At 72.7% G+C, this 24693-nt stretch overlaps 1 protein-coding gene across 9 annotated transcripts; it reads left to right on the plus strand.

The window, feature by feature from the left end:
- Nucleotides 1-1121: 1121 nt before the first annotated feature.
- On the plus strand, nucleotides 1122-24414 carry BEGAIN (brain enriched guanylate kinase associated). Of its 9 annotated transcripts, none has more exons than XM_055132302.1 (8): nucleotides 1122-1253; nucleotides 10555-10583; nucleotides 16806-16892; nucleotides 18687-18848; nucleotides 19582-19648; nucleotides 20876-20983; nucleotides 21844-21927; nucleotides 22562-24414. In XM_055132302.1, the coding sequence occupies exons 1-8, from the start codon at nucleotides 1212-1214 to the stop codon at nucleotides 23918-23920; spliced, it is 1938 nt and encodes a 645-aa protein (XP_054988277.1). In that variant the 5' UTR covers nucleotides 1122-1211; the 3' UTR covers nucleotides 23921-24414. The 9 variants fall into 9 exon arrangements, with proteins under 9 accessions (XP_054988277.1, XP_054988280.1, XP_054988281.1 ...); XM_055132303.1 differs by lacking the exon at nucleotides 1122-1253 and adding an exon at nucleotides 9918-9956; XM_055132304.1 differs by lacking the exon at nucleotides 1122-1253 and adding an exon at nucleotides 10183-10206.
- Nucleotides 24415-24693: the final 279 nt, after the last annotated feature.

Here is a 24693-nt window from a genome sequence, read left to right on the forward strand (position 1 = left end):
GGGCGGTGGCAGGTGGGGCAGGCTGGGGGATGGGGGGCTTCCCGGCAGCCCAGGAAGAGCCTCCCCGTTGCCTGAGCCCGGCTGGGCCGCCCCCGCCGCCCCCTCCCCCCACCATCTGCACTGCCGGCAGCTGCGGAGTCAGGGCGGGAGGCGAACGTTCCGGCACCATCTGAGCAGGCCAGCGTCTCCGGGAGATGTGGGCAGGGCCCCCTGCGCCCCGGGATCCCTGGGGGGCTGGCTAGGGGCTCCGTGCTGGTGGGGGCCCCTCGGGCCTCTGAAGGGGTCCCTCCACCTCCGCGACTCCCGGGGCTGTGGTGCAGATGACATGGTCCCCTCGCATCCTCGCCGGCGAGCACCCAGACAGGGAAGGGAGCACCCCGGTGCGCCCTGTGTCACCCGCAGTGCTGGGGAGAGCTGGGTCAGCCGGCTCCTGCCGGTCCGTGGCCTGCGCGATCCGTGTTCTCCTCTCCCAGCCGGGGACACGGAGGCTGCGCTGGCGCCGTGGCTGTTCGGCCACAGCAGACGCGAAGGAGAGGCCGGGACCCCTGCCTCGTGGCTCTGCAGGTCCGGCGCGGAGAGGGGCAGAGCCCCAGGACCCGCGTCCCCAGCCTGACCTCCTTCCGCGGGGCTCTGCAGGGGGCAGGGGTCGCCCGGGCCCGGACCCCCAGAGCCACCAGCCGCGCCCCCCGGCTAAGGGGTGACGGCGATGCGTGGGGCTCGGGGGCAGGTGGGGAACCCCCAGGACACAGGGGTGAGGTTCGGGGCCAGGCCCCAGGGCTGCGGGCAGGGCTGGCATGCAGCACGTGCCCCCGAAGTGCTGAAGCAATGAAGGCGCGAATGAATGAAGCGGTGGCCGGGCCAGGAGCGGCGCCTCTCAGCCGCCGCGCGCGGCCCTCGCGCCTCCTTCCCTCATTCATTCGTTCCCCCGCTGGCCGCCGCGCGCCTTCATTCATGCCCTCGGCCGAGCGCGCGCGCGCGCGGCTCATTCATCCCCGCGCGCTCTCGGGGACGGGGGCCCCCCGGCCCGCCGCGCGCCCCCCGAGTGCGCCCCGCTTGGGGCGCTGCGCGGGGCGCCGCCGAGGCAGGCGCGGCTGCGCGGCCCGGGCTGGCGGGGAGCCGGGCCGGGGGCGGGGGGCGGCGCTCCCGGCGGGAAGCGGGGCGGCCGGGGAGCCCCGGGCGCGGGGCGGCGGTGCCCGGCGGTGCCCGCGGCCATGTGGAGCGGAGGCCGGCGGCCGGGCCGGCTTCGCCGGGCGGTGAGTACCCGCGGGCCGGGGAGGGCCCAGCGCGCGCGGCCCTGCGGCCACCGGGCCGGGGACGGGGACGCGGGGCCCGGGCAGGCCCGAGCGGCGCGCGGGGACCCGCCGCGGCCCTCTCCGGGGGGCTGGGGGGGCGCGCGCCGACCCCGGAGCCCCCCTCCCCGGGAGGTGTCCCGGCTCGGGCGGGGACTCGCCCTCGCCCGGGGGTCGGGAGAGGAAACTGAGGCCCGGAGGGCGCGGCCCGGCCGCCCCGCGGGCGCTCCCCGCCGCGCGCCCGAGCCCCGCACGCTGCATGGGAATTTCTGGCGAGCGTTTCCGCTTCCTGCCGGGCTTCGAGGCGTCTCCTCCCCCCCCCCGCCCGCGGCCGTGCCCCCACCTGCCCCGCCGAGCTTCCGCGGGGCAGGAACAGCGGGGGCGACAGCCTGGAGTCTCCCGAACTGGGTGCAGGGGAGGCACCTCCGAGCGGGGGGATGGAAGGAGAAGCCCCGAAAATGTGAGCCCTGGAGTAGGTCCCGGGTCAGCCCCCACCCCCCGCAGGCAGGCCGGGGTCAGGCCCGGGCAGCGCCTCCCCCCCACCCTCAACACACAACACACACAGGCGGGGTCCGGGTTCCCCGGCCTCGCCGCTGCCCTGCGAGTTCCAGCACCATGGACAAGGCCCTTCCGGCTGGGGCTCCGGCTCGCGCCCTGCCCCGTGCCCTGCCCGGCTGGGAAGCCCCTCGCGGTGGCCGCTGGAGGCGGGTGCGCCTGGCATCTGTGACGCGCGGGGCGGGAGGCGGCAGCCAGGGCCCTGGCAGCGCCGAAAACCCTTAATTTTCCCGACTCTCACTGGAGTCAGGGCGGCTCGGGAGGGGACGAGCAGATGCGGCTTCTCTGGCGCCCAGTGGGGACTGCGGGGACCCTGGCCGGGCTTCTGCTGCGCCTTCTGGTCCCTACCAGCCGCCTGCGAGCTGGACGCACCTGGCTGGCTGCTGGCCACACTGTGGGGGTCTCTGGGAGAGGCCCCGGGGTGCAGGGGGTGGCCGTCTCTGCTGCTGATGGAGCCTTGTGCGGTGCTTGTTGGGGGACCCACACCCCGTGCCTGTGGGACCCCCACCCTGTCCCCTCCACCGGACCCCACCCACCCCATGCCTGCAGGACCCCGTCCCCTCCACGGGATCCCTACCCAGTGCCCACCGGACCCCCACCCACCCTGTGCCTGCAGGACCCCAACCCTGACCCCTCCACGGGACCCCCACCCTGTCCCCTCACGGCAGCTCTGAAGGGACGCAGCGTGGTGGGATTGTGACTAAAATGAGCAAATGAATGAAGGAATGATGATGGCGTGCAGTGCTGGAGGCTGTGAGAGCAGCCAGACGCCCAGGAGGGACGGCGAGGGGGTCAGGCCCCGGTGGGCCTGGACCTGGGGCAGGTGGGGGGGAGGGGCTCCGGGGTCTCAGGCCTGCTGGAGTTGGGGGCAGGCGCCTGGCTCCTCCCCTCACGGCCAGTGGCTCCCCCTGTCCCCAGCCAGGACTCGGGTGGGCTCCTCTTTCTCTTCCGCCCCAGCTGCAAAGTGGCCCCAGCCAGGCCGCTCTGGGTCAGGGGGTCACTGCGGGACCCCCACCTGCCGGGTCACCCACTCCAGGCCGTCCATTGCGAACACTCAGGGTGCCAGCGGGCTCCCCTCGGGGTCTGGTAGCCGGGACAGCAGCCCTGGGGGAGCCCGGGGGAGCTGCTCCCCGCGGGGACAGAGGGGGCCTGCCTGGGGCCCAGCAGGACCAGAGTGACGGGGACAGCGACGGAGGCCAGGGCAGGAAGCGCAGGGGCCGGAGAGACAGACACGCACGGGGCCGGCGCGTAAGGGGGCGGTGGGCAGGGGTGCAGGGGGTCCGCACTGGGGAGAAGCCAGCGCTGTGGTGCACACAGACGGGGTGATGGGGGAACGCGCAGCAGGGTGGGCAGCTGTGAGCAGGGGAGGCGGGCGGGCGGGGGCTGGGCGCGCCTGAGAGATGGACCCCCAGTGCGGCTGCTGGGGGGTTCCCCGTGACGGGGGGCAGAGAGGGGGTTGATGCACACAGGCTTGGGGTGGGCGTGAGCACCCCAAGTCCACGGCTGGAGCACCACGGTGGACAGATGTGTGCAGGGCCGGGGGTCCGCGTACGGGACGGGAGCTGGCAGGTGGCTGGCGGCGTCGGGGGGCGGTGAGGGTGGGCTCCGGAGGCGAGGACAGGAGATGCCACAGGGAGGCTGGGGGCAGAGCGAGCAGGGCTGGCACGCACGGGGGCGGCCTCCTGGACCGGCGGGCAGCTGGGCTGGCCCAGAGGCGCCAGGAGGCCCCTAAGGCCACCCGGATGCCCACAGAGCAGCTGACTAGCCCCTCGTAGAGACAGGCGACCCCCAGGGCAGTCCAGGGGGGGCAGTGGCAGGTGGGACCCACCGAGCAGGGCACCAAGTCTGGGCCCTGGGTCGCAGGAATCTTAGGGTCACTGGGAGCTGGGCCTCAGCCCCCCACCCCGCAGTGAAGGGGTGCAAGGGCTTGGCGGGGGGGTGGCCCGCCGTGGGGCCGCAGACTCCGCAGGACGGACCTGCCCTCTGTCAGCCCCGGCAGGCACGGGGGCACCCCGACTTGCAGTGGGGCAGGGGTGCTGGGGAGGAGGTGACAGGTGTGCGCAACCCGGGCTCTGGATGGTGGCTCGGCCTCTCCTGGACCCTGGGGACGTGGGGTCTGAGGCTTCCCTGGGCACAAAGCCACGCCCGGCACCAGCGAGGGCAGAGGGAGGGTGGCTACCCTGGCCATTGTGGGGAGGGCAGGGGTGGGGGGTACCCTGGGCATTGTGGGCGGCTTGTGATGACAACGGGAACTTGTCGGAGCTCAGATTACCAGCAGGCCGGGACCCCACAGCAATAAGGCCCTGCTGGGCGCTGGGGTCTCCTGCCCCCAGGGAACAGTGGTCGTGATGAGACCGGCCCCGGGACGGAGCTGGGGCCTGTTTCCTGGGTTGGTTTGTGGCTGGTGGGAGCGAGCCCAGGCCCCCCTCCGCAGAGCGTCATTGGGGGTCACACCCGGCACGTCTGCACACTGGCCCACCCAGGCAGCTGTCCCGACAGTCAGGGCTAGTAGGGAGTGTCCGGGAGATCCCAGGAAAGTCGGGGTCCCCAGAGCTCCATGTGGGCACCCCGGTGGGCTCGGCTGCACAGATGGGCAGGCCTGGAGCATGTGCCAGGACTGGGGTGGCGCTCAGTGTCCTACCTCCTCTGGGGTCCCCCCATTCCTCACCTACATGCTCAGAGCTCTCAGCCGCTCTCTGTCCCCCCGTGTCGGTGCTTGGCACCTCGGCTGGAAATAAACCTGGGTCTCGTACGCGGGGGCCGCATTTGCCTTCCTAGGGACGGTGGTTCAGGGCTGGTGATGACCCGGGCGCCTTTACGCTCTCTGCTCCTCCGCCTTCACGAGGGTGTCCTGCCACATGCTTGCCGCGCGGTGCAGCGTGGCTGCCACCGCTCCAGCCCTCGCGTCTGTGTTTTGGATTGAGAACCAGGAGGACAGGAGTAGGAGCCAAAGGACAGGCTGGACAGGCTGTCCAACCCCTTCCCCTCCCGTCAGCGCAGCAGCTTCTGTTTGTAACTCATTAGCTGTCCCTGGCTGCAAAATAAGCCTGGGAATGTGTCCTTTCCAGCGGGTCCCTGCCTTCCGGAATAGCCTGGGGGGAGAGAACGTGCCCCGCATCCTCCCCCTTGGCCAGACAGCGGCGCCATCTGGGCCTCGGACCCGGCTGCACCTCGCCCCCCGCGCCCGGCTCCAACCGGAGCAGGTCTGGACCCTCCTTCGCCCCAGATTCTTATTTGGGCTCGGGTGGGGCCCGGGCACAGCCCCCGCCCGCCCAGCGCTGCCCGAGCCCCGCAGCCAAGCTCCACTGGGCGAGCATCGATCTCGGGGGCAGGCGGCCCCTGATCGACTGATCGATGGGCAGCTGGGCGGGCAGACGCTGGGCCCCGCGCAGGGGCTCAGTCCGCGCGAGAGAGGAGCGGGCGCGGGCGCCCAGGACCATGCGCTCCGCGGCGGCTGAGCTCGGCCAGGGCCCGCCCGGCGGGGCGCCCGCCCCTGGCCTGCCCCCGGGGTCCCCGCTCGCCGCCAGCCCCCTGGCCCTGCTGGGGCGCCGGCAGGAGGCCCGGCTGCCCTTCTCCAGGTTCCTGGACGAGGTCACGGCGCAGGTGCTGCTCCCCGAGACGCTGGAGGCCTTCCGGGGGCCCCGGGGCCGCGCCCCAGAGGCCGCGGCCCACCAGCCCCTCACCGGCGCCGCAGAGAAGACGCCGGCCCCCAGCCCCGAGCAGCCCGCAGAGGCGGCGGCCGGGACCCCAGGGAGCAGGGGGTCAGGCTTGGCAGACGTGGGCGCCGAGCCCAGGAGCCCGCCGGGCTGGGTGAGTCTCTGCCCGCAGACGGCGGCCAGGGGTTGCTGACCCAGTGCCTGCCCCTGCCGGCCCCACCCACACTCTCCCCTCCTCAGCCTTTCCCTGCTCCTGTGCCCCAGTGGTGCTCAGGGCTCACTCCCAGCAGTGCTCGGGGGGTCCTGTGGGGTGCCAGGAATCGAACCCAGCGCCCTCCCCGCTTAAGGCTTAGGCCCCTGGCCACGTCCTTGCCGCCTGTCACAGGACATGCGGGGGCTAGAGGGGTGTCAGGATTCCCTCCCGGAGCTGCCTGAGTGGACGGGCAGCGCACTGGGCCATCACCCCCTGGGCCACCCAGGCAGCCGCTTCCACTTCCTCCAGGGCACCCGCTTGGGGTCCCAGGCTGGACGCCGAGCTCCGAGGGGGGCCTCTTGCCAGGGTCACTTGGTGTCAGACCCGTGCCCCCCACCCCCACCCTCTGGAGGACGCCAGGGCTGCGTGCAGGGCGCGGGTGGGGCGGGAGCCCTGTGCGCTGACCTTGGTGCTGAACCTCTGCCTCAGGCGTCTGCGTCTGCTGGGGCCTGTCCCTGTCCACGGGCAGCTGGACCGGCCCTTCCCGCCCCCAACCCCCATCCACTGGGCAGCTGGACCGGCCCTCCCCCGTCCACAGGGGAGCTGGACCACCCCCCACAGGCTGCTCTGGGGAGACTTGGGGGGACTGACCCGATCCCCCGGGAGGCCAGGCCGTCATCATGGGCCCCAGCTGCAGGGGGTCTGGAGCCCCCCGAGGAGCAGGGTCCGCGTCCAGGGTGCAGGGCCCCCCCCGGGCGGGGTCTCTCCACGCCCCACAGGCTGTGCCGTGGCCCGGGCCCCCCGCCCTCCCCACGAGGGGTTCTGTCTCCTCGCAGGCACAGGGAGAAGAGGGGTGACGGACAGCCCCGCCCTCAGTCGGGGCCGCGTCAGGCTGGGGGGGGGCTTGGCTCTGGGCTGCCGGTCAGTGGGGACCCGGGGCTGGGGCCGCGGGCGTCCACGTGCCAGCATCAGGTCACGGGGGACGAGTGTCCCCACAGGGCTCAGGTCGGAGGGTGGAGCCGCGGGTGCGGGGACAGGGGGCGCTGCCCAGTGCCGTGGTGCCTGGCTGCCCCCTGCCAGGACGGGTCTTCGTCCCCAGGGTCCGGTCCCGGCAGTGAGGGTCCCCGTGGGTGGGGCCGGGGCGGGGCCCCCAGAGCAGCGCCCGGGTCTTGCCCGGTGCCCCGGCTGGCAAGAGCCGGGGCCCCCTCGACGTGCCCAGGACCATGCCCGCCCCACTGGCCCTCGTCCTCCGGGGGCCAGCGCTGCTCTGAGCTCAGGGTGGGGGGTGCCAGGGGCCGGGTCCCGGTCACAGCCGGACCCCGAAACCCAGCCTGGAGCCCCACGCGGCCGGGGGGTCTTGTGCCCGGGCGTCCTCTGAGGGATCCCCCCGCCCCTGCCCCCTCCCGGGGGGAGGCTGGTGCCCCTTTAAGGGCAGCAGCTGTTGGGGTCCGAGGCTGCCCAGTGGGGTGCCCCCCGCCCCAGCTGAAGGGTTCAGGTGTGAACGCGGCTCCCGCGCGGCTCTGACGTCTTCAAAGGCCCGGCACGGTGCGAGCGGAGCCGCGTGCCGGCGGCCAGATTTAGCTCGGGCCCGCTTTGCAGCCAGAGGCCCGGCCACCTGCACCGGGCAGCTACGGGGGCAGGCCAGGGCGCCCCCCCCACCCCACCGCTGAGCCGGGGACACAAGCTCCGCCAGCCCCACTCCCTGCCTGGGCCAAGAGGGCCCTTTCCCACCCCCAGCCCCCCGGGACCCCCCGCTCGGGCCACCCGACGAGGGGCAGCTTGGCCCAGACCCTCGCCGAGTCACCTCTGGGCATGTGGCTACCCCCGCCCCCACTCACCCCTGTGCAGGAGAGGCCCCCCGCTGGCTTCTCTCCCCTCCCACTGGTGCCCTGGAGGGCCTCCACCCAAACTGAGGGGACAGTCGGCTCGGGGGGTGTGGGGGGGACGCAGGGTCTGTGTGCAGGAGTCCGGCCCCTGCCCGGGTACCTGGGGGGCTCAGGCACCCACCGGGGCCCACAGCAGCAGAGACTGGGCCCAGGCAGTGAGGCGGGGCGGGCGCTGAGTGACCCCCGCCGACTTTGGGGCAGGAGGTAGAACAGCCGGTGGGGCTCTTGCCTTGCACACGGCGACCCGGGTTCGATTCCCGCCAGGAGCGATCCCTGAGCCAGAGCCAGGGGAAGCCCTGAACACCGCTGGGTGTGGCCCCCAGGCCAAAGCCAGCTTCTACACCGGCCCTGCAGAGCTGCAAGGGTGCCCCTGAGCCGGGCATGGGAGAGTCAGTGGCTGAAATGTGGCAGTGTCGCCGTTGTCCAGATTGCAGGGCAGGGGTGGGAGTCCTAGGAGGGAGGGTTCTTTAGGTGGTGGTGGGTGGGGGAGCCTTCCTGGCTAGAGGAGGATGTGCAAAGGCCCTGGGGCAGCAGTAAGAGGGAGCACAATGCAAGTCAGCGGGTGGGGCGGGGATGTCAGAGAACTAGGGGCAGTCAGAGTCACCTCCCTCAGCCCCCTTGGGCTCCTGTCACACGGGGGTGGGGGGCCTCTGGGGTGCTCAGCCCCAGGTCTGTGTGCTGCCTCTTGTCTGCTCCGGCTTGTCTCTCCCGTCAGAGGGTCTGGGGAAGCCACTCCAGTGACCTGTGGGGCTCCGCAGGGGCAGAGGGTGGGGGCATGGCCCAGGTGAGCCAAGCTTCGAGCCTGCAGGGTTTAGAGGGAGGGGGGTGAGCAGACACGGGGAGATCTCCCCGGGGTGGGGCCGAAGCACGAGGCAGGGGCGAGCCCAGGAGCACTGGGGCCGGCAGGGCAGGTGCGGGGCCACGGGGCGGTGGCCGAGGGGGACGCCCGGGGAGAGCCCGCCAGGAGCTGTCCAGAACCCCGGGGTCAGCCCCTGGCCCCTCCTCTTTTTGGGCCCCTCCCACTTCCCTGGACGGACGCCCCGCAGTGCCCAAGCCCCCCACCCCCTGCCCCCCAGGCCCTCCCCCCACCGCCCCTTGACTGCCCTGGACCCCACAGCCGCCCCACGGGGCTCCCCGCCCCCAGTCTGCTGGGCAGGTCTCAGTCAACCCAAACTCCCCTGTCCCCAGCACCTGCTCCCAGCCTGCCTCCCCGACCCCAGGTGGGGGCTGACTCCAGGACACCCGGGACCCCCAGAGCCCCACAACTCAGCGGGGTCTCTGGAGGGCTGCCTGGAGGAGGTGACCGTTAAGCATCTGGGCAGTGGTTACCCCGTAGACCCTGGCTCCAGGGGGAAATGGAGAGGTCAGGAGGCCTGGGAACAGAGGGAGGCCGCTGAGGTGTCTGGGGGAGGGGGGCTCCTTTTCTCCTCCCCAGCCCCTGCCACCAGGCCGCTGTGCCGCCCCCAGCGCTTCCTCTGGAAGACACCCCCAGATGTGAGATATTCACCACCAATAATTAACATTAGGTTTGTGAAATTAAATTTTAATACGTTAGTACTAATTTAGACACACCGCGGGCCCGGTGAGTGGTGGAGGCCCCCCTGGAGGCGGGGGGCGTCCCTAGGCAGGGGTGCAGTCCAGCCAGGGAGGGCGCTTCCCTGTGCCAGGCTGTGCAGGCCGGAGGCGGGTGCCCACTCCCGCGAGGGCAGGGCCGGCCCCACCACGGCTCCTTCCCGCCCGCCAGAACCTCCCGCGGCTCGGGGTGCTGCAGAGCTGGGGCTGTGGGCCCGGGCTGACCCCCCCGCCAGAGCCGGACTCCCCCACGGCGGAGCCAAAGGGCTCAGGGAAGCGGGGCCTGAGGGGTGCGGGGTGCAGGGGTGGGGAGGTGGGGGGCTCCTTGCCGCCGCCTCCTCGTCTGCGTTTATTGAGCGCCTGCTGTATGCTGGGGTCTAGTGCGCCCACCTCGGCCATGGGCACGCGGGAGAGGTGGGCCCGCGGGGAGGCAGTGGGGGGCCGGGGCCGGGGCCGGGGGTCGGTGCCGCTGCCGGGAGTTGGTTCCCCTGAGGGGCCAGGCCTGCGGTCGCCGCACCAACTTTTCTTGTTGGGGGCCCGCGCGCGGTGCCCAGCGACTCGGGTGGCTCGCCCGGCGCGGCCCCTTCTCTGCCCCCGGGCCGGCGCCCACCCCGGCGTGCAGGCGAGGAAACTGAGGCGGGGACTTCCGGGCAGGTCCCAGGCGGGGCGTGGGTGTCCGGGGCACCCCGGGGCCGGCCTGGCCGCCGGGCGCGGGCCTCGGGGCTGCGCGCGGGGCGGCGCGGGAGGCGGCGCGGGGCGGGCGGCCGCGGCGGCCGCGGGGATGGGCAGCCATCTGGCGTCCCAGGTGCGCGGGGCCGGGGGCCGCGGGGCGCGCGGGGGGCGCGGGGGCCCGACCCCGGGGGCGCGCAGGAAGCGCGGGCGGCGGCCGGGAGCCGGGGGGCTGCGGGGCGGCGCCGGGGCGGCTCTGCGCACGCCCGGGAGGGAGCCCCGCGGGCGCGGCGGGCGCGCAGGGGTTAACCGTCGGGCCGGGAGGGGCGGCGCAGGCCCGGGGCCCCCGGCGCGGGGAGGGGTGCAGCGGGGTCCCGGCCGCCGGGGTGAGGTCCCGGGGCCGCCCCCGCGCGAGGCCCCCGCGGTGCCCACGTTCTCGGCTCGCGGGTTCCGCGCTCCGGGGGCGCCTCACGGGTTAACGGGCGCGGCGTGGGGGGCGGGGAGCGGGGGGCGGGGAGCGGGCCCGGCCGGCCGGGGGGTCCCCCTCCTCCGGCGCGCGGCCCGCGGCCCGGGGGGCGTAACTGGCGGCGCCGCGGCCCGGCCGGGCTCACCTGTTACTCGGCCCCGGCGCGCGGCGGCCGCTCGCGGCGCGGGGGGCGCGGGGGGCGCGGGGGGCGCGGGGGGCCCGGCGCGGGGCGCGGCCGGCGCTGACCCTGCCCTCTGCTTCCTCGCAGGCCTCTGCCGCAGACATGGAGAAACTCAGGTGAGTGCCGCGCGCGCCGGGCCGGGCCGGGGTCGGGGCGCGGGGGGCGCGGGGGGCGCGGGGCGCGGCCCGAGCCGGGGTGCCGGGCGTGGTGCGTGCGCGCGCGCGGCCACGCGATGGGGAGCCCCGCGCGGGGGTGTCCACGGCCCCGCGTGGCCCGGCCGCGGCGGAAGGGGGGGTCGGGGGTCCTGCGCGAGCGCGCCCCGGCCCCGCGCTGCGCTCCCGCGTTCCGCGCGGGGATCCCCCGCCCCCACCCCGCGCGGGGTTCGCAGCTTCCAAGTTTCCGCCTCGTGGGGGCGGGGTGCGGAATGGAGCCATTTTGGGGGATCCCGGGGCGCGCGCCCCGCGGTCCTGCGCCCGGGCCCCCCGCGGCCCCCGGGGGCCCGCCGAGCCCGAGTCGCGGCGCCGTCGCGGCCGCGCGCCCCCCGCGGGCAGCCCCCGCGCGCTGCCCCCCGAGTCCGGCCGGGCCCAGCGCACAGGCCGGGCCCAGGCTCCGTGGCCGCCGCGCGGCGTCCGGGCGAGGGGCCGGCCCGCAGCGGCCGTGCCCGGGGAGCGGCGGCGACCACCGCCCGGCTCCGGACCCGGGTCGGCCCGACCCCAGCGCACCCCCAGCCTTGTCGGCGCTGCTGCGACCTCTGACCTCCGGCCCACGCCCCGCGCAGGGATAACTGCCGTGACCAGGCGGGGACTGGCTTCCGGGGGTGCCCGAGAAGGGCCTGGGGGGTCCGTGTCCGCTCCCCACACCCAGCGGCGGCCCTTGCCATGGGTGGGGGCCCGGGGGGCCCGTCTGGTCTGCGCGCTAGGACTGGCCCGGGCTAGAGTCGGTGGGGGGGGGGGGTGCAGCGGCCAGGGCCCTGGGGTCAGCGCACTAGGACTGGCCCAGGTTAGGGGGGGTGGGGGGTGCAGCGGCCAGGGCCCTGGGGTCAGCGCCCAGGCCTGGGGGTCCGCTCTGCTCACCCCGCTCTGCACACGCGCCTCTGCTCTGGGCCTCAGTTTCCTGCCCCACCACTCAGGGCTGTGGAGGGGCCTCGGGCCGGGGGTCGCCGCCTGCTCTGGGAGCCCCCCACGTCGGGTCCTGGGGCATCCAGGCTGCTGACCCTGCGCCCCGGCGGGTCAGGGTCCGGCCTCCACCCCAGTGCGGTCTCTTCCTAGTTCTCTTGCCCCTCACCCTCTTCCCCACTGGGGTCAGCACTGACCTCCAGAGCCAGGTCATCGGGAGGACTGTCTAGGAGGACTGCCTGGAGGAAGGGACCCTAGAGCCAGAGCTTGAAGGATGAGCCTGAATAGGAGTTTGCAAGGACAACCAGGGAACAGGCTGTGTCCAGAGACCGCGGAGGGTGGCCTGGGGCTGGGCTCTGTCCTGCCCTGGCACGGACAGCCGCACCCCTGCTCCCTGGCTGCAAAGCACTGAGCCCTCCTGCCTCAGTCTCCAGGTTGGGAGACAGCCTGGGGTGCCAGTCCTCGCAGCCGCACCTGTCAGCGTCCCGGGTGGCTCCGCACCCTTGAGCCGCCCCCACCCCCACCTCCGCGGGCCCCCACACCCCTGGACCCAGAAGGTTCCAGGGAGCCCAGAGCTATGCCCCTCCCCCGCTCCTGCTCCCAGCGATGCAGGGGAGAGCGCTCAGGCCCCCCCCGGGGGGGTCGGCGGGGAGGGGGAGGGCCCCAGCAGGCAGGTGTGCCCCCCAAAGCAGCTCAGCCCCTCCCCCCTGCGCGCCCTTCCCCTCCTGGCCCGGCTCCTGACTGCTCAGCGGGTCTCACCTCCGTCCCCGTCAGACCAGCCGGGTTCTGGGCTGCCGGAAGGTGACGTTTGTGGGTGCCCCTGGGGGTCACCTGGGGAATGTGCCCAGGGCTGCTCCCAGCTCTGCAGGGACATGGTGCTGCTTGGGGGTGCTGCCGCCGCACCCCAGTGCCCGCCTGGGGTCCCTCCCTGTGACGCCAGGGGGTTCCCATGCACTTGACCTATTGGTGTGGGCAGAGGGTCCGCCCACTGCAGGACAAGCTGGTCACGTGATGACACTTGTGCTCCAGCAGGTGCTGTGTCTCCCCTTACTCACCCTAGATGCACCCACCTGCACCCTGCCCTCATCCTGCTTCCGGCCCCAGGGCCTTTGCACCTACTCTCAGCCCCGCTGCAGGTTCTCCTTCACCTTCCACTGCTGCCCCTCCCCTGCTGACCGTTTCTGAGGGCAGGCCACTGCCTTCAGAGGTGGGGGGCACGGGGGGGGGGTGGAGCAGCTCCCATCCTGGGCTGAGGGGCTTCTCCACCCCAGGCACGATGTGCCGGGACTCCGGCTGCCTTGGTCTCGGAGGCTGCTGGGTTCTGTCGGTGACACACGTTATTATAGATTAGCCCCCAGTTGAGTGACCCCAAGCTGTGGGAGCCTCCTCCTCTCTGCAGGGGTCTGGGGCAGGGGGAGGCGGGGGCGGGGAGCCCCAGGGCAGGGCGTGAGGTGGGGAGACGCAGAGAAGCTTCCGGATGGAGCGTGTGATGCTCACCGGCCCCACAGCTCTGATTCTGATGAGGGAAACTGAGGCCGGGAGTGGGGCTGCAGCCCCCAGGCCATGCCCAGTCTCGGGGTCTCTGGGAGGAAGGCGCGAGTGCGGGAGGGGCCTCGGGGCCAGCGCCTGGCGCCCGTGTCCTGGGGGCCTGACGGGCTGCCCCCCACCCTCGGGACTTGGTGAGCCCACGTTCGGGGACACGGGGCTCCAGTGCTCGCGGGGCCCGAGCAGGCGGTGAGGAGACAGCCTGGGCCCCACCCTGCTCCCGGGCCCGCCCGGGACAGGCCGGCAACACCGATGGGGCAGCGTGGCTGTCCCACCCTCAGTGCCCCCAGCCCGTCCCCCCTGCCCGTCCCCACCCCAGCCCGTCCCCCCAGCCCATCCCCCCAGCCCGTCCCCTCAGCCCGTCCCCACCCCTGCCCCTCTCTACCCCTGCCCGTCCCCCCTGCCCGTCCCCCCCAGCCCGTCCCCACCCCTGCCCGTCCCCACCCCTGCCCGTCCCCACCCCTGCTCGTCCCCACCCTTGCCCGTCCCCCCAGCCCGTCCCACCCCTGCCCGTACACCCCCGCCCGTCCCCACCCCTGCCCATCCCCTCAGCCCGTCCCCACCCCTGCCCGTCCCCCCTGCCCGTCCCCCCAGCCCGTCCTGAGTGCACTCACAGCTGCCCTGCCCCTCCCTCCCCCAGTCTCGTTGACCCCTGGCCCAGACCTGGTCCCTCCGCCCGCTGAGGCGAGGACAGCCCCCGCTGGACTGAGACTGGCCGTGGGTCACTGCCGCGAGCACACTGGTTGCGGCTTCTCCCCCTCCTCTCGCGGCCTCGCGGGGCTGCGGGTTCCCTGTCGGCAGCGGGAAGGGCACGTGGCCCTGCGCCCCACCGGAATGCCCAGCCCTCAGGCCCTCCAGGGAGGGTGCTGCGGGGGGAGCCTCTGAGAGTTTGCATCTGGGGCTCCACAGTGGGAGGGGAGGTGCAAAGGCCCTGGGACAGGAGCATGTGAGGCCCACGGGATGACGGGAGGCCACACCCCAGCGGTGGGGGAAAGGGCTGTGGCGGGCTTTGAGCAGAGGGGCGACTGACTTGCTTCCCAGGGGTCCCGTGGCTGGAGTGAGAGGCCAGCTCCAGGCCATGCTCCTGGGTCCATGCTCCTGGGTCCGTGCTCCTGGGTCCGTGCTCCTGGGTCTGTGCTCCCTGGGTCTGTAGTCCCTGGGTCCGTGCTCCTGGGTCTGTGCTCCCTGGGTCTGTAGTCCCTGGGTCTGTGCTCCTGGGTCTGTGCTCCTGGGTCCGTGCTCCTGGGTCCGTGCTCCCTGGGTCTGTGCTCCTGGATCTGTGTTCCTGGGTCTGTGCTCCTGGGTCCGTCCTCCTGGGTCTGTGCTCCCTGGGTCTGTGCTCCCGGATTAGTGCTCCTGGGTCCGTGCTTCTGGATCTGTGCTCCTGGGTCTGTGCTCCTGGGTCTGTGCTCCCTGGGTCTGTGCTCCCTGGGTCCGGGCTCCCTGGGTCTGTGCTCCCTGCGTCCGTGCTCCCTGGGTCTATGCTCCTGGGTCTGTGTGCTGGGTCCGTGCTCCTGGGTCAGTGCTCCCTGGGTCTGTGCTCCCTGGGTCTGTGCTCCCTGGATCTGTGCTCCCTGAATTCGTGCTCCTGGGTCCGTGCTCTTGGGTCCGTGCTCCCTGGGTCTGTGCTCCTGGGTCCGTGTTCCCTGGGTCTGTGCTCCCAGGTCCGTGCTCCTGGGTCTATGCTCCTGGGTCCGTGCTCCTGCATCTGTGCTCCCAGATCTGTACTCCCTGGGTCTATGGTCCTGGGTCTATGCTCCCTAGATCTGTGCTCCCTGGGTCTGTGCTCCCTGGATTCGTGCTCCTGGGTCTGTGCTCCCAGGTCTGTGCTCCCTGGGTCTGTTCTCCTTGGATTCGTGCTCCTGGGTCTGTGCTCCCTGAGTCTGTGCTCCCTGGGTCTGTGCTCTCTGGGGCCGTGCTCCCAGGTCTGTGCTTCCTCGGTCCGTGCTTCCTAGGTCCGTACTTCTGGGTCCATGCTCCTTGGGTCTGTGCTCCCTTGGGTCTGTGCTCCTGGGTCTGTGCTCCCTGGGTCCGTGGTCCTGGGTCCGTGCTCCCTGCATCTGTTCTCCGGGGTCTGTGCTCCTGGGTCTGTGCTCCCAGGGTCCATGCTCCTGGGTCTGTGCTCCCTGGGTCCATGCTCCTGGGTCTGTGCTCCCTGGGTCAGTGCTCCCTGGGTCTGTGCTCCTGGGCCCGTGCTCCCTGGGTTCATGCTCCTGGGTCTGTGCTCCCGGGAGAGAAGCTGCTCGGGGGTACCATCGGGGAGACTCTGGGGCCTAGTGGGGGTGTGGAGCTGGCCTGGGGGCAGAAGGCCTGCGGGGGGTGGCCAGCAGGGGGCATCCTGGGCAGGGAGAGGCGCTGGGTCCAGCAGGGGGTGGCCTCTGGGCGGGCTGGGACAGAGGCTGGAGCCCCGACCCCCATAGCAGCATCCGGGGAGCCCGAGAAGGGGGAGGGGCGGCCAGGCGGGCTGGGGCGCAGGGGCCAGCCGAGCCCCAGGGCCGTCCTGGGGGGTCGCAGCCGGGACAGGGCACAGGATCCTCGGCCCGACGCCAGCCAGACGTGGACACGGGGGCAGGAGGACGCATGTGCCTGGAGCCCGGAGGCCCAGTGCTCTGTCCTCACTGCCTGGTGCCCACGCACAAGTGGCTTAAGGGAGCACCAAGGGCCCAGGCCGAAGGGGCAGGGGGCGGGGAGGAGGAGCAGCAGGGGGCTGGCTGGGCAGAGGAGGAAGGAGCAGCAACCCAGAAAGGCTTCTTGGAGGAGGTGGCATTTGAGCTGACGAGAAAGGAGCAGAGGTGGGGACTCCGAAAAGGAGGCCCCGGGGCCGGCATGGAGGCCTGGAGTGACCGTGGCGTGAGCGGACAGTGACAGGCCCGGGGCCTGAGTCCCCGCAGGCCAGCCCAGCCCCTCTAAGGCCCACCTCCCCACTCAGAACAGAGGCACTGGGGCGGAGGCACCACTGCGGGGAGGGGAGCAGGATCACCCGGACCCCCCAGCCCTGGGGAGGGCGGCCCGCACAGCGTCCTGTCCTCAGCCCTCCCCGGGCCCCCGCCAGCCTGCCCCCAGCCTCAGTTTCCCTCGGGACCCCCCTACGCTGAGCCCCGTTGGGGGCCGGCCCCCTCCCCGTCCCCCGGGCGCCCTCCGTAGGCCGTCCCTCACGCCACCTCCCGCTGCTGAATGACCTTTTTATTCTGGGGGGCATGTTTCCCCCCCCTCGCTGAAGGACTGTCCACACCCTCCCAGCCTCCCCACAGTGCTCCGGAGTTCTCAGTCCCGCCCTGTGGCAGGAGCGTCCCCAGAGATGGTGGGGGCTGGGCTGCCCTGCCCTGGACCTGCCAGCAGGGCGGCGCCATTCCTGAGAGGGCACTGCTCAGCAGGGGTGGGGCCGGGTTCTCGCTGTGGCACCGGGGCGCCTTCCCCCCTGGGTGCCCGGAAGGTGGCCTGGTGAGGGCAGCCCATGGGAGAGGGCAGTGAGGCTGGCCAGGCACAGACGGGGCCACGCCGCCCCGTGCCCACCCCTCCCACAGCCTGCTGACGGCGGCCCATCCCCAAGTCCCCCATCGGCCTCCCTGGCGTGGCCCCTGCACCCCCATTCTCCCTGGCGTGGCCCCTGGTCCCCCCGGCGTGGCCCCTGCCCCGCCCCCCGCAAGGGGCTCAGCAGCTCTGTCCTTCCGCCCACAGGCTGCGCGGCCCCTGGGTGTCCTGCCTCGGGCAGCCCCGCGTCCTGCAGGGCCCGCTGGCCCACTCCACGCCCTCGCTCTGGGACAGGTAACCCGGCTGTGTCTCCCGTCTGTCCCAGACGTCCGTCCCGTGTCTGTCCCGTGCCGTCTTGCTAACAGGGGCCCCCCCTCAGCCCAGCCGCAGACCCCGGGCACCGGGAGGCCGGAGGGGGCCGCCGGAAGGCCAGCGTCTGCCCAGCAGTGAGTGGCCGCCTCTGCCCCCCGGGGCGGTGGCCCTGGCCTTGAGGGGTTGTCCCCAGCTGGGGTCCCCCAGACGCCGGCCACCTGGCCCACGCGCCGGGCGTCCTCACGGCGGGCGTGTAGGGGTGTTGCGGAGTCGGGGAGACGGGCCAGGGTGCGCCGGGCTCAGCCCCCTGTGCCCAGTCCGGCCCCATGAGCACAGACCCCAGGGCCGTCCTGACCGGGCCGTGGAGGGGACACGGCGCTGAGTGGGCCGTGAGGGCCGGGCCAGGGGTGGGGGTGGTCAGGCCTCTGGCGTCTCCCAGGAGGCGGGCGCAGCCCCGGGGGCGTGCTCGGCCGCGATGCCCCGGATGCCAGGGCCCCAGCGGGGAGTGGACCCAGAGGAGGGCAGGCGGGACCCCCAGGTGGGGGTGCCCAGCGGGCTCGAGGTCTGCTGAGACCCGGACCTGGGGACGGAGCCACAGGAAGGCGCTGACCGCTGGCCGGGCAGATCCCCTCACACCTCGCCACTCCTCCTGAGACCGAGAGGGGGACAGCGGGCTGTCCTGGGCCGGGGGGGGGGGACGAGTCAGGGGCCATTGGGGTGGGAGCTGAGGTGGAAAGCGAAGCTCTGAGAAACAGTGGGGTGCAGCCTGCAGGACGCACGCAGCAGGGTGAGGGGCGGGGGGACTAAGACAGGAGCACCCCCTCTGTAGACCGGCCCCCCGCCCTGTGTCCAGGAGCCTTGGCGAAGGGGCCCCGAGGCCTCTCCCTGTACCCGGGGAAAGTGTGATTGGAGTGGGGCAATCAGGAGGGCTTCCTGAAGGGGGTGGCAGCTGCAGGGCTCTGCCTCGGTGCTCCCTCCTGGCTGTTCTCTGCATCCTGCTCAGAGCACTGCCCTCGGAGCACCTACCCTGTCTTCTGCCGAGGTTCCCAGAAGAGAAGACGCTTTTGTTCCCTTTACTGGGCTGTGAGCCCCACGGTGGACACACAGCAGAGGCGGGTGGTGGGCGGGTGCGGGGCACCTCTCACGGCCCAGTGTGGCGACTGCACCCGGGACCCCCATCCTGGGTCAGGCCTGTCCCCCCTCTGTCCCCTACCAGCCCTGGAGGTGCTGCCGTTGGGCCTGGCACGTCTCCAGCACGTCCCGCAGAGCCAGGGCGTGTTCCCCAGGCCGGGGGCCGTCCCTGGGCCGAGAGGACATACTGGAGCGGCAGCCGGGCCTGTGTCCCCCCCTTGTCTGTTTTCTGAGTGTTCAGGGCTCGGCGTCCCGCGGGGAGACCCCTCAGTCTGGGGGGCGGGGAATAGAGCCTGAAAAAATTAAAAATAAGGCTCAAACTTGGGCCTCAGGTCAGGCGTTCTGGAAGGCTCCCTGGAGGAGGGGGCAAGGAGCAGGCTCGGGCTTCGCTGTGTCCCTGACGCCGTGTGCAGCCCAGATGTCACACCGCCCACCCGGAAACAGACCTGGCCTGGCCGGGCCGGCACCCTGGTGGCGCAAGCGTGGACTCAGCGCGGCAAGAGCGGCGCGCAGTCTGGGGAGTGTGACCCAGGACTTTCGGGGGGCAGGGGCTGGAAGCGGCGAGGGAAGCCCGGCCGAGGCCCCGCGAGCACTGTGTCCCGCGCTCAGCGCCGCGGCCCGGGCCGCCGCCGCGTGTCGTTGCAGCGCGCTGCAGGAGCAGAAGGGCGAGCTGCGCAAGCGGCTGTCCTACACCGCGCACAAGCTCGAGAAGCTCGAGACCGAGTTCGACTCCACGCGCCACTACCTGGAGATCGAGCTGCGGCGCGCGCAGGAGGAGCTGGAGAAGGTGACGGAGAAACTGCGCAGGTGAGGGCGGGGCCGCGCGGGGCGGGCCGGGCCGGGGCGGGGCTCCCCGCGTGGGCGGGGCGGGAGGCGGGGCCTCTCACGTGGGCGGGGCCTCTTGCGTGGGCGGGGCCTGGGCGGAGGCGGGGCTAGAGGTTCTGGCTTGGGCCTGGCGAGGGCCCTCGCTCCGCGGTTTGCTTCCCCACCGGACCCCTCCCCACTCCCCGCTCACCTTGGGGAGGTGAAGCTCCGTTTCCAAGGCAACGCCTTGTGCCAGGGCCGGCTCTTCCCAGACTCCTCCATCCCTAGCTCCTTCCTCGCGCAGTCGTTGGGGGCAGCAGCAGGACGTGGGCAAACGGGGTCTGGGGACTGTCCTAGGAACCCGCTTCCCTGGCGGAGGGGCGACGCTCTGGGACCGACCAGGGCACACAAGCCTGCTGTGGGCCACCCTGTGTGCCCTGAGGGACCCTCCAGACCTCAGTCACGGTCCTGCCACCAAGTCAGCACCTGCAGCCTGTTTCCCGTGTCGGGCGTGACACTGCCCAGTCTCACCGCACCCCTCCTCCTGGCTCAGCCCAAGCCCCTGGCCCTGCCCTCGGCCAGGCGCCCAGACCGAATGGCCCACGCTGGGGACAGGGCCCAGTGGCGCAGGAATAGCCCATGGCCCGAGCCTGGCACCTTGAACCTCACGTCCAGGGCATGGCGGGAGGGGCCCACGGCCTGCACTGACCCTCCGCCCCTCGCCCTGCTCTTGCAGGATCCAGAACAACTACACAGCCCTGCAGAGGATCAACCAGGAGCTGGAGGACAAGCTGTACCGCATGGTGAGCCCCGGCCCCCCAGCTCTCAGCGGTGACCCTTGACTTCTGACCCCTGACCGGGGAGGGATGGGCTCTCCCTTCTTCCCACTGACTGTCAGCTTGGGCTGGTTTTGACTTTGGGCTGCACGCAGCAGTGCTCAGGGCTACTCCCGACTCCGGGCTCGGGAATTCCGGGCTGGGGGGCCTGGGGCAGCCACGGCACAAGCGCCCTCCCCGCCGAGCTCGCCTGTGGTGAACGGCAGCGCAGGCGGCAGCTCCTGGCTGCGTTGCTGGAGCTGGAGCCCTTTCCCTTCCTGCCTCAGCCGCCGCCCGGGCATGTGAAATGGGCTTAGGGTGGCCGTCCGTCTCCCTGCATGCAGATGAGGGAGGACACCGGGCCGGGGTCTCTGGTCCCAGGTCCCTGCATCGCGCCTCAGTCCATTGGCTGTGATGAAAGCCCGAGTCACCACAGTGGAGGCCCAAGTGATGGTCTTGGGGGTCCAAGTGATGCGGTGGAGGCCCGAGTGACCGTGGGGGGGGGCCGAGTGACCGGGTGGGGGCGGCCGAGTGACCGTGTGGGGGGCTGAGTGACCGTGTGGGGGCTGAGTGACCGTGTGGGGGCCGAGTGGCCATATGGGGGCCCGAGTGACCGTGTGGGAACCCGAGTGACCGTGTGGGGGCCCGAGTGACCATGTGGGGACTGAGTGACCATGTGGGGACCCGAGTGACTGTGTGGGGACCCGAGTGACCGTGTGGGAACCCGAGTGACCGTGTTGGGGCTGAGTGACCGTGTGGGGGCCCGAGTGACCGTGTTGGGGCCGAGTGACCGTGTGGGGCCCGAGTGACCGTGTGGGGGCCCGAGTGACCATGTGGGGGCCGAGTGACCGTGTGGGGCCCGAGTGACCGTGTGGGGACCCGAGTGACCGTGTGGGAACCCGAGTGACCGTGTTGGGGCTGAGTGACCATGTGGGGGCCCGAGTGACCGTGTGGGGGCCGAGTGACCGTGTTGGGGCTGAGTGACCGTGTTGGGGCCCGAGTGACCGTGTGGGGAGGTTGAGTGACCGTGTGGGGGGTCGAGTGGCCGTATGGGGGCCCGAGTGACCATGTGGGGGCCGAGTGACCGTGTGGGGACCCGAGTGACCGCGTGGGGGCCGAGTGACTGTGTGGGGGCCGAGTGACCGTGTGGGGGCCGAGTGCCCAGCATCGCGGTGGACTCCCGAGTGACGCCGCCTTCCCCCTGCCCTTGCCCAGGGCCAGCACTATGAGGAGGAGAAGCGCGCCCTGAGCCACGAGATTGTCGCCCTCAATAGCCACCTGCTGGAGGCCAAGGTGACCATCGACAAGCTCTCAGAGGACAACGTGAGTGGCCAGTCCTAGTGCGGCAGGTGGGGCCGGGCCAGGGCCTGGGAACTGGGTCCGTCACACCCGCAGGCCGGAGGGCTCAAGGCAGGAGTTCCGGACCCCGGCCCACGGTGCTCTCTTGGCCACAGCCCCGCTGACCACGCGGGGCATCTGCCCCCTGCGAGACGCAGCCTGCAGAGCGCCCAGGTCAGCCGCTGCGGGAAGGGCGCCCGCGGGCCCCGCGTGTCCTTCCTGGGACCCAGAACCGCGGCGGGGCAGAGAGGGCCTGGGGGGCGAAGGGGCTGCAGTCTCGGCGCCTGTAGTGAGAGTGAGCCTGCGGGCCACGGGCAGGGAGGCCGAGGGCAGCCTGCCCAGGCGGACATGCGGGGTGGTGGACCCTGCCGTGGGAGCCACACACGGGGCTGGAGCTGTGGGACCAGCGGGCGCGAGGCCGACACCCCGCCCCGAGCCTGGCGTGTGGGGACCCAGTCACACAAGGGACACTGGGCAGTCTCTGTCGGGGTTCCAGCCTCGGAGGGTGGAGGGTGCGTCCAGGGCGGGCGGGGATCCCAGCCGGGGTCTCCGCGCAGCCCAGGACAGGCTGCCCGGAGTGCCGGGTGCGGGCGGGGAGGCAGGGCCCGACAGCACATGCAACAGAGATTCTCCGTGACGACAAGCGCCCCCATGCCTACTGTTTGCATCTGTTTCCGCTCAGCCCGGCTCCCCCCGCCCCTGCCCTCGCCCCCCGCCCCCAGCTCTGCCCCGCCACTGCCCCGTGGCCCTCCGCTGGGGCTCCCTCCCATCCTTCCTGCCGGCACGGACGCCAGGAGCGGGGGCGCGGGGACAGCTGCAGGCGGGCGCCTTCTCTTGTCTTCCAGGAGCTCTATAGGAAGGACTGCAACTTGGCGGCCCAGCTGCTGCAGTGCAGCCAGAGCTACGGCCGCGTCCATAAGGTGTCCGAGGTAACGCGCCCCGTGGCACCCTCCGCCTCCTGGTCTCCCGGGATCCGGCACCGGGGCTGGGCCACCCACCCCACACACACCCCCTCCGCAGGCACAGCCCGCCCGGCCCCCCCCCCATGCACCCGGGGCAGCTCCTTGGCCCTGCCCCCACCCCCCACGTGGGCTTTGGTGAGGCCGCAGGTCTGGGCAGTGGCGGAAGGTGCCGTCCTGAGAGATCAGCAGACAGGCCCCGGAGGAGGGGTGTGTCCAGCCCCCCCACCCCAGCCCCTGCACCCCACCCCCGACTCCCCCGAGCCTCAGTGCCTGGCTCCAGGCCACACCTGAGACACAAATAGATCAAACAGTAGCGGGACAAGGTCCCAGGAGGCCCTGCCCTCGAGGCGGTGGCCGGGCCGCCGGGTGACGCCTGGCCCAGGGCTCAATCTTTGTTGCATCTGTTTCTGCGTCTGTCCTGTGCGGTGGCCCAGGGGCGCCCCAGGCCCGGTTCCCGGCCAGGCGGGCAGGAGGGAGGACTGAGCTGGACCCTGGTCCCAGCCTGGGCGCTCTGGGAACACGGACGCCCGGGGGCCTCGGGGGCCTGGGGGCTGCAGCCCCCGCTGACCGCCGTGTCCCCGCCCGCCCCCGCCCACTCCAGCTGCCCTCGGACTTCCGGGAGCGCGTGAGCCTGCACCTGGCTGCCCAGGGCCGCAGCCTGTCGTCGCTGTGCCCGCCGGCCTACGGGGACAGCGTGCCCACCTGCGTCATCGCCAAGGTCCTGGAGAAGCCCGACCCCGCCAGCCTGTCCTCCCGCCTGTCGGACTCCTCCGCCCGCGACCTGACCTTCCGCGACGGGCTGGACAAGCCGGGCCCGCGGCCCCCCTACAAGGGGGACGTGTACTGCAGCGACACGGCCCTCTACTGCCCCGACGAGCGCGGCCAGCAGCGGCGGCCCAGCGCCGACCCGCCCGTCACCGACGTGGGCTTCCTGCGCGCCCAGAACTCCACCGACAGCGGGGCCGAAGACGAGGAGGAGGCCGAGGCGGCGGCCGCCTTCCCCGCCGGCTTCCGGCACGAGGCCTTCCCCGGCTACGCGGGCTCGCTGCCCACGTCCAGCTCCTACTCGAGCTTCAGCGCCACGTCGGAGGAGAAGGAGCACGCGCAGGCCAGCACGCTGACCGCCTCGCAGCGGGCCATCTACCTGAGCGGCCGCGACCAGCTCTTCGAGCACAAGCCGCCCCCCGCCGCCGCCGCCGCCTACGAGGGCAGCCCGCGCTTCGCCAAGGCCGCGTCCACCGGCACCGGCCCGCTGGAGGCCGAGGTGGCCCCGGGGTTTGCGCGGACCGTGTCCCCCTACCCGGCCGAGTCCTTCCGCTTCCCGGCCTCCCCGGGCCCCCGGCAGGCCCTGATGCCCCCCAACCTGTGGAGCCTGCGGGCCAAGCCCGGGAGCGCCCGGCTGGCCAGCGAGGGCGTGCGGAGCCAGTGGCGGCCGCTGAGCGTGGAGGACGTGGGCGCCTACTCGTACCCCGCCACGCCCGCGGGCCGCGCCTCGCCCTGCAGCTTCTCGGAACGCTACTACAGCGGCGGGGGCAGCCCGGGCGAGAAGGCCGAGGGCCGCGCCAGCCCCCTCTACGCCAGCTACAAGGCCGACAGCTTCTCCGAGGCCGACGACCTGGCCCCGGGCCACCTGGCCGAGCCCTGCTTCCTGCGGGCGGCCAGCGAGCGGAGCCTGAGCCCCAGCCGCGCCGGCGACCCCCTGCCCGGCTACGAGGCCAGCGAGGGGGCGGCCGAGAGGCTGGGGGTGCAGCTGTGCGGCCCCGGCGGCAGCCCCGAGCCGGAGCCCAGCCCCCACAGCTCCCGGGACTCCCTGGAGCCGTGCTCCATGGAGGCCTCCCCGGAAATGCTCCCCGCGGCCCGCCGCAGCCCCCCGCAGGCCTTCCCGCGGACTGGCACCGTGGGGCTCAGCCGGAAGGACAGTCTCACCAAGGCGCAGCTGTACGGGACCTTGCTCAACTGAGCGCCCCCCGCCCCGTGCCCCGAGCCCCACCCCGTGGAGCTCCGGCCTCGACCGTCTCCCCCCCCCACCGGGATCAGCGCCCGTCCCCCCTTTTATAAAGTGAAACTATTTTTTTAGTGCGAAAGGGTCTTTCTCCATGCACCGGGCCCCGGCTCCTGGCCCGCCGCCCGCAGCGCCTTCCCTCCCCGCGAGCAAGCGTGGCCGGCCAGGGGACAGGCGTGTCTCGTGCCCACCCAGCCCCCGACGCGGGGGGAGACGGGCCAGTCAGCTGGGGTGTGGCTCAGAGGCTGGACGCATCGCGTGGCCCCCAGCTCTGCCACGGCCCGTCGTCCCGAGCGGGGCCGGTGCTCGAACCCGTGTCCTGCTCCCGGCACCGCCTGGTGCTACCTCGGCCCGGTGAGGCCCCAAGTCCGCCCGCAGCTTGAGCCCCGCCCTGCATGCCCCGTCTCGGTGGTACTGTATTTGCACTCAGTAATAAAGATAAGTGGAAGGTGCCGAGGGTGCTCGTCTCTTCTCCCCGGCCGTCTCACGGCCCACCGGGGGCCCACTCGCGGCTGCTCGGCGCCCGGGGTGGCTAAGGCCCTGCTGAGCCCTCGGGGGGCACGGGGTGTGGCGGGCACCGAGAGCCCGGCTGCCTGCGGGCCAGGACCCCCCACTGTCCCTTAGTTGCTGCAGAGCTGGGACCTCGTGAGAGGTTTGCGGGGGCGCTCGTGTCTGTACATGCGGGTTTCGTCCTTCTGGAAAGTTCCCGGCTCCTCACATGGCTGCGCCCT

Source organism: Sorex araneus, chromosome 3 (genome assembly GCF_027595985.1).
Source record: "Sorex araneus isolate mSorAra2 chromosome 3, mSorAra2.pri, whole genome shotgun sequence".
Taxonomy (NCBI): Eukaryota; Metazoa; Chordata; class Mammalia; order Eulipotyphla; family Soricidae; genus Sorex; species Sorex araneus.

Excerpts from the sequence above, each read along its gene's own strand:
- BEGAIN (XM_055132302.1), top strand. The coding sequence starts at position 1,212 with ATGTGGAGCGGAGGCCGGCGGCCGGGCCGGCTTCGCCGGGCG. Across the intron at positions 18,849-19,581 it reads GTGACGGAGAAACTGCGCAG|GATCCAGAACAACTACACAG; the intron begins GTGAGGGCGGGG and ends CTGCTCTTGCAG. Across the intron at positions 19,649-20,875 it reads AGGACAAGCTGTACCGCATG|GGCCAGCACTATGAGGAGGA; the intron begins GTGAGCCCCGGC and ends GCCCTTGCCCAG.